Here is a 12,509-nt window from a genome sequence, read left to right on the forward strand (position 1 = left end):
TTTCATTTGGAAATTGCTAGCTTCCTATTAAGGAATGAAAGGGATTTGAAGGCAACCTGCCCCCAGCCCATCCTCTTTTTTGCTAACCTCTGTCTCTAATCTACATGATATTGGGTAAAAGTTTGAATAGTGTGATTTTGCCCAAAAATGTTAAAATGTCTTATAAGCGTACCTCCAGGGTCACCACCGACCCCACGGTCCCTAGGTAATGACCCAAAATTGTCTGAATTATCTATTGTTCACAGATAAGATTTAGTTATATGGACTAACATGTCAGGTCTCGCCTTTCCGATCAGCTAGAAACTCTTGTAAGTCTTTCGCTATGCCAAGATCCCCAAAGTTTCCCATAGGTTACTTTGGAAATACAAAGCAATATTGTTAATATTTACCAATAATAAAACATGTAAAATAAAAACGATTGAAAATTAATCTTAAGGAAACTTTTAAAGAGCCGTAGTAATTCTATAGAGGAGCAAAAAAAGTCATTTAGTAATTCAAACTTAAAAGGACGGAAACTACTATCATAGGATAAGCGAAACGAATACGAACAGAAATTATGAATAGTCAGGTCAAACTTAAAGCGAACTGAAACTTTTACAAACAGAAGGGATAGTTACGGTTCCCAAACTTTCTAAGGCCTGCGTCTTATTCAAAATTAACGTTTAATAAATCTTTTTAAAATGTTTTTTCTTTTATAAGCCCAACATCAAAATGTCCAAAATTGCTTTGACTTTTAGGAAATCAGTTTGATCTTCCCAGTAATTTTGATTAATCTGTTAATATTTTGTTACTGTTATTGTTAATATTTTAGGGGGTAGAGTGCTTAGAACCGTCTAGTGGGTTCTTATGGAAGGGAGTGGAAGAGATACAGTACTCTTATTTGAAACCCTAGACTAGCTTTAAAAATTTTGCTGTTGTTAAGGTCTTAACAACTTAATACACACTGCTAGAAATGCAACTTCTTTCCAGAAACTGTAAATGATGAAATTATCTTAGGTTGGATGAACGGCATTAACCCAATTCCTGTTTTCGGTAATCTCTGTTCTCTTTAAGTTTGATCACATTTCTCGTTTTGCTTCCTGTTTGTTTTGCTTCATTTATTGGTTGATAGTGACTTTTGTTTGTTTTAATCCTGAATTATTTATGATTATATTTTTGATCGTCTTTCCTTTAACATGGTTCTTTACTTTTTGTTGAATTATCTCTTTTTTAAAAGCGTTTTCTAAACTCATTTTGAAATAAGGGACCTAAATTTGTGGTCCATGACATACTTCTTTATTTCTGCTAAACTAAATTTAAAAAAAAACAAGTTTTTTAACTGCAATTAAGGAATGACTTCAAAACTTAAAACGAATAGAAATGACTCCGTATATGAAAGGGGTTGTCCCCCCTACAACACTCCGCTCTTTAGGCTAAATTTTGACTCTATAAATTTAAACTCTACTTTTTGAAATAATAAAAAAAAAACTTTAGCGTAAAGAGCTAGGCGTTGTAGAGGGGACGACCCCTTTCATATACGGAGTAATTTCTGTTCTTTTTAAGTTTTAATGTCGCTCCTAACTTACAGTAAGAAAAACTTGTTTTTTATTTAATTTATGGACATTTTTGAATTAATGCTTTTTTTGATTTTGGCTCCCCGAACATGAATAATTAAAACGTAATTTGAAAATTATTTTTTTTGCTAAACGGCTTTCTTATAGTTTTGATCGGATGATTTTGATTAAAAAATGGATGGGGGAGGAGGCCTAGTTGTCCTCCAATTTTTGGGAACTTAAAAATGGAGCAAGATTTTTATTTTTCGTACGAACGATTTTGTTAGTAATAAACATACTTACCTTACGAAACAACTTATGCAATGAAATTCTATATTTGTGTATTTTTATTACGTATATAAGGGTTTGCCCCTTCGTCAATACCACACTCTTTACCCTAAAGCTTGAATTTAATCCCAAATTCTTAAGAATAACCCCTGAATCACCAAGGTTGTAGAATAAATAGTTGAAATTACTAAAAATACTTTAACGTAAAGTGTAAGGTATTGTGGAAGAGACCAACCCCCTTATATGTGTAATATTTATATTAATTTTAAGTTGTAATGCTACTCATTACTTTCAGGTGAAATTTTATTTATTTATTTTATCATTGTTTTTTAAATAATACTAGAAAATCCTGCGCCCCCTTCATGGAAATTCTCTTCCCTCATGATAAATTCCTCCATTAAAAAGATCCTCCCTCTTAGCCCTCTCCCCCGACCCACTACCACCCCAACGCGACAAAGTCGCCCTGAAAACGTCTGTACAATTCATAATAACCATTACTATATGTAAACAATGGTCAAAGTTTTTAACTTGCAGCCCCTCCCCCGGGGACTTTGGGGGATTAAGTCGTCCCCGAAGACCTAGTTATTAGGTTTTCGACTAAGTTGAACAGAATGGGTATCTCAAAATACCCATAGAACTTTTAATTTCTGTTTGAAACAGTCCTCTCGCAACATTCTAGGACCACTGGGTCAATACAATCACCCCTGGAAAAAACAACAACAAATAAACAAACACATAAACAGGCATCCATGATCTGTCTTCTGGCAAAAAATATAAAATTCCACATTTTGGTAGATAAGAGCTTGAAACTTTTACAGTTCGGTTCTCTGATACACTTAATCTGATGGTGTGATGTTTGTTGAGATTCTATGACTCTTATGGGATGTTTCCCCCTATTTTCAAAAATACGGCAAATTTTATCAGGCTCTTAACTTTTGATGGGTAAGACTAAACTTGATGAAACTTAAATATTTAAAATCAGCATTAAAATGTGATTCTTTTGATGTAACTATTGGTATCAAAATTCCGTTTTTTATAGTTTCGGTTACTATTGAACTGGGTCACTCCTAATTGCAATTCGTTACCACGAACTGCTTGTAACTATATTATCTGTTTATTATCTTATTTATAGCCACTATCCAGCAAAATAGAATGGGCAGAGTAAAATGTTGAGGGCGGTACACCCGACCTTGTAAAGCTATCTTTTATATTTTTTAAGAGAAAATTTCAAGGGAGCTCTTGATAAACAACTTCAAAGGAAGTAAAAACTTACCCTACAATAAAGTTTCAATGTAAAACATCTTCATTATAATATAAGGATTATTTACATGTAGCTGCTAACAAGTTTGTAGATGTCTTTAAGTTCGGGTGCGTTCTTTTAAGATTTTTAGAATTAAAATTTATCTCCTCTTTTAGCTACTTCTTGTAATTATATAGAAAAAGCTAAATAATACTAAATAAATAATAGAACTAAATATATAATAATGATATCATAAATAAATAATAAAACCTAAGAGTCTAATGGCCTTTACTATAGGCAACGCTATACCGTTGCCTATTTACCTCCTCTTTTAATCACTTCTTGTAATTAATTGAAAAAAAACGAAATAGTACGTAATAAATGTTAAAACTAAATAAATAATAATGATAAATAAATAAATAGAAAAGCTTTGGAGCCTATGGCCTTTACTATAGGCAATACTATAGTTTTATAATAATATGATATGAGAAGAAATCTTTATAATATGAGAATTATTTGAAAGAAGCTGCTAATAAGTTCGTATGTGCTATTAAGTTCAGGTGCCTTCTTTTAAAATTTTGAGAAATAGCATTTATTACCTCTTTTAGCTACTTCTTGTGTTAAATTAAGAAAAACTAATTATTAATAAATAGATAATAAAACTAAATATATAATAACGATAAATAAATAAATAAAAAAAGCCTTGGAGCCTTATGGCCTTTCAAACAGTTCGTGGTAATGAACTGTAGTAAGGAGCGACCCGGTTCAATAGTAACCGAAACTCTAAAAAATGGAATTTTGGTACCAATGGTTATATCAAAAGAATTGCATATTAATGCTGTTCCCTCCTCAGCACCCCGCTCTTTACGCTAAAGTTTTTTTTACTGTTTTAAAAAGTAAAGTTGTGAGAAAGAGTCAAACTTTAGTGTAAAGAGCGGGGCGTTGAGGGGGGAACAGCCCCTTTCACATACGGAGTAATTTCTGTTCGTTTTAAGTTTAAATATCGCTCCTTACTTTCAGTTTAACAAACTTGTTTTTTTATTCAATAATATAGGCAACACTATAACATTGCCTGTAAAAATATCCTCTTTATAATATGAGAATTATTTAAAAGAAGCTGCTAATAAGTTTGTATGTGTCATTAAGTTCATGTGCGTTCTTTTAAGATTTTGAGAATTAACATTTACCTTTTCTTTTAGCTACTTTTTGTAATTAATATAAAAATTAAGTAATACTAAATAAATGATAATGATAAATAAACAAATATTAAAAACTCGAAGTCTTATGGCCTTTACTAAAGGCAACGCTATAGCGTTGCCTCTAAAAATATCTTCTTTATATTATAAAAATTACTTTAAAAAAGCTGCTAATAAGTTCGTATGTGTTCTTAAATTCATGTGACTTCTTTTAAAATTTTGAGAAACAGCATTTATTACCTCTTTTAGCTTCTTCTTGTATTTAATTAGGAAAAACTAAATAAATAATAAAACTAATAAATAATAAGAATAAATAAATAAATAATAAAATATCGGAGCCTTATGGCCTTTACTATAGGCAACGCGTTTGCCTCTAAAAATTTCTTTTTTATAATATAAGAATTATTTAAAAGAAGCTGCTAAGAAGTTCGTATGTGTCATTAAGTTTCGGTGCGTTCTTTTAATTTTTTGAGGATTAACATTTATCTCCTCTTTTAGCTACTTCTTGTAATTAATCAAAAAACTAAATAATACTAAATAAATAATAATAATAAATAAATAAGTAATAAAAATCATGGAGCCTTCTTATGGAGTTTCTTTTAAATAACTACTTCTTATAAAATACTAATTGTTACAATTTTACCATTTTCTCTCCCTGTTTTCTCTAATAGCATTCTTTCAATTTTACTCAATAGCTGAGCAAACTTTATCGTTTTTGCTAAAGAAGAAATAAACGACTGAACCGGAAATTTAGTAATCGTTTAAAGATATAAATAATTCTGAAGTGAAGGTAAGTAAAAACGAAAAGGCCAACAATTAATTTGGTCCTTGGAAAACGATGAATCAAGTTTTTAAATACAAAAACAGGTATATCCAATGGAACAAATTTTAAGGTGACTATTTGTTTTTCTTACAAAACTTCAATATATATCTTGCTATGAAGGGTAGTTTTACGGTAAACATTCTAAAATATTGAAAATAATTCATAGTGAAAGCCAAGGGTATCTTGAATTAAATTTTTTTTTCCGAGAACGAAAACTTGCAAAAGATTCTCTTTTCCAGACAGTATATCAATGTGACATATGTAGAAAAATTGTGACATAGCCTGCGTTTTGAAGGATGGTCATCTAAACAAGTCATCTAAAACATGGAAGATAATTGGTGGTGAAAGAAAAGAAACTTTTGCATTAAAGTTTTTGGCGGAAAATGGATACTCGTGAAGATGTCTTCTTCAAGGTTTTATATTAATGCAGCATATGTTCTAGCGGGTTCTAATGTATAACAAACATTTTGCTTGGTGTTAGGGTCCTTTTTAAAATTTTTCGTCAGGAAAGGCAACTATTTTTTTCCCCAACTTTTTTGAAAGTTTCAAGTACTCTAGCTAGACTTATAAGGGAAATGGGCCCCAAATATCTTTTCCCTACTAGCCCTGAAACTTGCAGTCGTAAGCTCCCGATGTAATCTGGCAAAAAGTTTGGAGGTAAGATCATCACGAATCTGCAGAACAGCTTTTTCTTTTTACCATGGGTCACTGTGGAACTGTTTTTCATGATGAAGTGGCAAAATAAATCGACAAGGACTACAAAATAGATTATCTATATGTCAGGAGGACCTTTTAAGGTCAATTTAAAAAATGAACATTCAAATGGGGATACGTCCATATATCCCCATTTGGACATTTATTTGTTTGTTATATAAAAACAGTGTGGTCTGTCTGTTTTTCACAATGAAATGGCAAAATAAATAAAAAAAGGACTGCAAAATAGAGCACCTATTTGTCAGGAGCAGCTTTTAAGGTCAACTTATAAATAAACACTCAAATGGGGATAAGTCTAATTATCCCCATTTGAATGTTTCTTTGTTTGTTATAGAAAGACAATGTGGTCTTGGAAAAAAAAATACATAATTTAAGGTATTACGTCAAAATAAGGTTGACTTGAAACTTTCAGAGAGTGTCGAGGGAAGAGTTAGGCAAAGAAACTTTAATGCGTGCGTCTGTAAATGGAGATTAGGGGCCGAAAATATATTCATCTCTTCAATAGGATTTTCAAGGCACAGGGCTAAGAACAACTACTGAAAATGTTGATAAGTACACCCATAATTTCCTGGGTTAATTTTAACAAACTTGGCACATATTTGTCCTGTCTCTGATTGGCTTGTTTCTTACCGGAAATGTACACTGGGCATAACAAAGCTAAAATGGGGGAATATTCAAAGAAAATTAACTTGTATTGATTCGTGAATCCTAAAATGAGCAAATATAGGTTTCCTCAATTAGCTTATAAAATTTTACGGTGAGTGTATTAGACCAAGTGAACCTTAATGAAGACAGCACATTTTGAAAAAAGAATTTGGTTGTATTGAATTAATTTTTTTTGGTAGGTCCGTTTGAAAATTTCAACGAGTACCAATATAGCCAAAGGTTACATCAATGTAGTAAAAATCCCTTTTTCTTAAAAATAACTTAAAAAAAAAATAAGTTGTAATAAACTAAAGCATGAAAAGATAATTTAGTGAAAAGGTGGATTAAACTACTGTTATTCAAGGATGTCTTTAAGATTTTGGGGTAGGTTTGCTTCAGCCCTATTGATGACCAAAAACATATTAAGGTTATTAATCGATATAAGCAAAAGCAGTTTTCCTAAGGGTTTACGACTGATCATAGATTTAGACTGAATCAAATTTACAGGACATTTTAACTACAATCAAGTGCATTAACTTATTAGCAGAACAAATTACAAATAATCCTACAATTAATCAGTACTAAGAGTAGGTTAATCAAAAACGAGCATTAATAAAAAATTCAAAGAAAAGTAAAGAGCCATAAAACTAAAGAAGCAAAAAGGCAAAAGTAGAAAGACTTAAAGCAAGCATAAATAAATAATAGTTTAAACCTAAATTTCGTGGAAATTAAAATGAATAATCATTTTTCGTTTGTTTTTATTCCAAGGATGAACTAGAAACAAACAAAAATTTAGCACAAACAAAATTAGAGGTACCACCTCGCTAGGACTCTGCAGGCCAGAGCGTGAGTTGAAATTTACTCAAAATTAAGTATAATATTTTAAATGGTTCATGTCAACGTCTGGAAAATCAAGAATACAATCGTTACTTTTGTGGTACGTCTTATTTTCAAATCTGAATTAGCCCTGTGGTGTCATTTGCGGCTATGCTTCTGATGTAAAGACAAATTTTAAACACACAACTAGAAATACAAACAGTTTTTTTTTTTTAGAAATACTAGAAATACAAACAGTTTTTTTTAGAAATACTAGAAATACAAACAGTTTTTTTAGAAATACTAGAAATACAAACAGATTTTTTTAGAAATACTAGAAATACAAACAGTTTTTTTTAGAAATACTAGAAATACAAACAGTTTTTTTTAGAAATACTAGAAATACAAACAGATTTTTTTAGAAATACTAGAAATACAAACAGTTTTCAGTACAGTGGAATTCCCGCTGTGGATTTAAGAGGAATTAGGGGCAATACCCCAAGTTTGTTTGTGGAAATTTTGTTTGTTTTAAGTTTGGCTTGGTCATTTATTTTATATTTCTGTCTGTTTTAGAATTCATATAATTTTCTATTTGAATTGGAGGTGATAGTATATCTTACTCTTGATTTATTGTGGGCCCATTTATCCATTCATAGGAACTGTGTTCGTTTCAAATTTCGATCATTATATGACCTTATTTTTGTTTGTTTTAGGTTTTAATAGGGCTCTTAGTTTTTTTTAAAAAAACTTTTTCTTTTGAAGAAAAACTATTTTAGAATTAATCTGTGATAAGAGGACTAGTAATAATAACACTAAAGTACAACACTATAGTAATCGTCATCCTCACCTTAGTACTAAGGCCACTAAAAGTCTGGCCACTACAAGGCCACTAATAATCTTCTTCTTCACCTTAGTATTAAGGCCACTATTACTACCTACTAGTCACTACCACTAGTCACTAAACTACCACTAGTCACTACACTAACACTAGTCACTACACTACCACTAGTCACTACACTACCACTAGTCACTACACTACCTCACCTAGCATTAAGTACCAGTTACAAGTTCGTAATTGTTATTGGCTCAGATGATAGGGAGGCTTCTTCCTTTTTTTTTACTTAGAAAGCACATATGTCAAGAAAGCAAAATCAAGAGGCGTGACCTCCTTTAACTGTCTTATCAAACAGTACATGGTAACGATTAAGTTTGGAGCGACTTGGCTCAATAGTAACTGAAACACTAAGAAACGACATCTTGATATCAATATATACCCCAAAGAATCAGCTTAATATTCTGATTCAAAATATATAAAATGCTTGAAGTTTAGTGTTATCCATCGAAAGTTACGAGCCCGAGGAAATTTGCTTAATTTTTGAAATAGTGGTAGGGAACAACCCTGAAAATCCAAGAAATCTTGATGAAAATTACACTATTAGATTCAGCGTACCTGATAACCATACTATAGAAGTTCTAAACTACTACACACAAAAATGCGGAGTTTTGCTATGTTTGCCAGAAGACAGGTCACGGATGCGTGTTTATTTATTTTTTGATTTTTGCTGTTTTTCCCCCCGGGGTTATTGTATTGAAATAATGATCATAGAAGAACGGGAGAGAGCGCACTCGAATGGAATTTAAAGGTTCTAACCGCCCTTTTAAAATGATAAAACTGAATGAAGGGCAAATGGCCCCCCTCCAACGACCATTTGTTGGTCAAAGTTATCTGTTGAAAATCTTGAGATAGCCATTTTGTTCCTTATAGTTGAAAGATGAAATATTAAGTATTTAGGGGAACAATAATCCCTTAAAGTCCGTGGGGAGAGGCCTGTAAGCTATGAAATGTGCCCATTGTTTACGTATGAAGCTTTTTATTGGCAGGTATACGTACAGAGGGGATGGTGATTTGTACTTGGGTTGGATTTCAATTGGAAGAATCTTCCTTGGGGATGTAAATTTCCGGGGGAGGACGAACTTTCCAGGGAAAATTTTACGCTGGGGGATTTGACAAAGTTCCTATACGAAACTCTTTCTAATTGTCTTACATTCTCTTTACCAACTCAATTTTGGATCTGGGGATGCTCTGGAGGAAATATCCGGATGTAATTTTCCACATGTTTTGATTTCCGGAAAAATGATCGAGAAACTAATTAGAGATCAAAGTATTTTTCAAATGAAAGTATGCTAAGGATAATTTTTCACACTGAACCGTGTGCGAGAAATTTTAAGGGGAGGGGAGATTTTCAGTGAAGATGAAACTGTTTGGAGGGAAATCGACGGGGAGGGGGCTGTACTTTACGTTGGATTAATTTTTCGCACAGTAGTTTTCCATTAGGGGTGGGGTATACTTCTTGATTGTGGAACAGAATTAAAATGAACAGAAAAATGAATAGAAATTAAATATAAAAACAAAATAAACTGGAAAGTAAGGAGCCAAATTAAAAGTCAAAACAAACAGAAACTATTCAATATATGGATGGCTTCCCCCTCCTTAATACCTTGCACTGTACGCTTTCAAGAACGGCTTCTAAAACACAATGTCCGTTTAATTAGAATGGGAAGTTTTCAAGAACGGCTTCTAAAACACAAGGGCCGTTTAATCAGAATATGAAACTTTTTAAAAGTGCTAACAGGCTTAGCGTGAAGAGTAAGGTATTGAGTAGGGGACAACCCTTCATATACGTAATAATTTCTGTTCGTTTTGAGTTTTAATGTTGATCCTTACTTTCTGTGAAAAAAAAACTTTTTTTTATTTAATACATGAACTAAGACAAGCCAATATCTAATCCATGCAGTTTCTGTACAGGTTTCCTAATATGAAAAAACTTCGCGATCGTTGTTACAAAAACGGACATAGGGTTTTAATTCAAAAAATTGATTGGCGGCTGGCCAAAATAAAAAGAGTATTAGATCTGAAATCATAAGTTTATAAATTACTTTCAATAAATATTTATAAGTGTAGAAATTACACTTAAGTTCAAAAACTTGCTTTAAAACATAGCTTGAGAGTAGTAGTCGTCGGTTTTAGAAAGTTTAATTCACTGGACAGCCAAACATAAATTACATGTGATTAAAAGATTCGGGCTTAGGTGGCCCTACCTGATTGTCAAACACAGCGGTCCTTAGGGGTACCGATACATGGCCGATCACTTGAAGATTTTCTTCTTTTGTGCCTTTCGAGTCAAATATATGGAAGTTTAAAGTTGCAACCTGTAGTTTATCGTTTGTAACCTAAAAAAGGAAATATGTGAATACGTTCAACAAGGTGCAAATTAATGCCACCCTTCAATTTTTCCAAAAGATACATTCAATTCTTATACAAATCATATTCATCAAAAATTATTTAATATTGAGTTTGGTTAAGGGGTAAAACTTAAACCAAAAATTACATTTAATATACTCTTTTGTTTCACTGTTTAAGTTATTTCCATTCAAGGCCCTACCCGTAAAGTAAAGGGCACAAATCTTCCACCCGTACAAGCATTGCCATGATCACACAAAAATCAATACTTTTCAGCCAATTGTCCTTTATATTAATTAATCTTATTAAAATTACAAAATTAAAAGAAGTAATTGAATTACCTGTCTTAATCATAATTTAGGAAATTTTGATTATAAATCTACAATACAAAGATCTTAAAGGACTTAAAAGCTAGCAATGGAGAAGTACGATACCAAAATTTAATCAAGTCCATAAAATTACCAAATCTGACGCAGCTCCTTCAATGGTAATCCAGAATGGATTTTAAAATATGAGCAAATAAAGCCTGAGAAAATCCCATATCTCAAGCTAGTAAAGCTTTAGAACTCTATCCTGAAAATGTTTTGGAAACTTACTTTTTAGTTCACTCTTTGTATGTTTTCCATTCAAGACCTTACCCGTAACAAATTGGATTGGAGTCCTTCACTCCTTATTACTTTTTGACCATCAATAACTAAAAAGACTTTCCAATTGTTTTCTCTACAGTCAAGCCTATTGTCTCCCTGAAAACTTCTAAAAGCCAGCTCTTTTTAAGAAATTACGAAGAATAACCTTGTTTCTGTTCAATTGTTTCCAAAAAAAGAAACAAACTTAATGTAAGATCCATAACTAAATCTAAATTCATAAGCTCTGAGTTGACATTTCACTATTATTGAAGAGTAACACTACTACTACTACTAACAACTCACTGCAGCACCAAGCCGTCTAAGGCCAACACAGCTACGCACGCTTCTCCTCCATCCATATCTATTTAAATTTACTCTCTTTACACCCTCCTAAGAAGTTTCCGTTTCCTTTAAATCTTTCTTTATGACATCCTCTCACTCCAGACGAGGACCACCTGCTTTCCGTATAGCCCAGGACGATTCGCCGAAAAGGATAATATTCGGCAACATGTCATCCTTCATTCGCAAAACTTACCCTAACTATCTCAACCTTTATTTCATTTTAGCCCTAGAAAGCGAGATTGAACCACACTTTCTTACAGCCAACTGTTTGAAATACAATCAGTCAGCCGGATACCCAAAACAATTCGTAGGTAATTACTCTGGATAACATCTAGTAAATCTTCATCTGCTTTTTAAAGCTCTCATGCTTCATAGCCATATTTGACCACTGTCATCACTGTACCTTCCAGTATTCTATTCTTGGTTTACAGACTTATCTTCCCATTCTTCTAAAGATTTCTTAATTGTGAAAAGACACGCTGAGACTTGGATATTCTATTTTTAACATCTTAACTGTTCCCACCGTCTTTACTAATAATACTACCAAGGTAAGCGAAGATGCTCACCTGATCAATCTTTTCGTAACCCAACGTAACCTTTTCATCTTCACTTATTCCTAACCTTAGTTAGGAACTGTATCTGCAACTGTATCTTTCCATATCACTAATTGTGGCCCCGTTCCTATCTTTAACTGGGACAAGTCTGGATTGACTACTACCTCTTAATTTATTAACATTTCAGTACAATATTTTACTATTATGGCGTCTAGCTGCATCTTTCAGATCCTCGGCAATTTTATCCATGGCCTCCATTTCATGCATCCTTAGTTCATATTTTAGTGCTTTCTCCACTATCTTTACATTCCTTTCGTTTTCATACGATCAATTGCTCAGATAATTCTTGTACGCACCCCTGTTCCTCTTTATTGAACATAAAGCTTTTTCATCAATATTCCTAGCTGCAATCTTAACTTCCTTCCCTAAGACACCATCAGCAACTTCACAAAATGTGTTTCTAAAATTATTCCAACCATCTTCAACACTGTC

At 32.5% G+C, this 12,509-nt stretch overlaps 1 protein-coding gene across 1 annotated transcript in view; it reads right to left on the bottom strand.

The window, feature by feature from the left end:
• LOC136037378 (synaptotagmin-15-like) overlaps positions 1–12,509 on the bottom strand; it is a 182,953-nt gene that overhangs the window by 108,301 nt on the left and 62,143 nt on the right. The window contains exon 6 of the mRNA XM_065720107.1: positions 10,354–10,485. Coding sequence (XP_065576179.1) covers positions 10,354–10,485 — 132 coding nt within the window. The remainder of the gene's footprint in view (positions 1–10,353; positions 10,486–12,509) is intronic.

Source organism: Artemia franciscana, chromosome 16, assembly GCF_032884065.1.
Source record: "Artemia franciscana chromosome 16, ASM3288406v1, whole genome shotgun sequence".
In the NCBI taxonomy this organism is placed as follows: Eukaryota; Metazoa; Arthropoda; class Branchiopoda; order Anostraca; family Artemiidae; genus Artemia; species Artemia franciscana.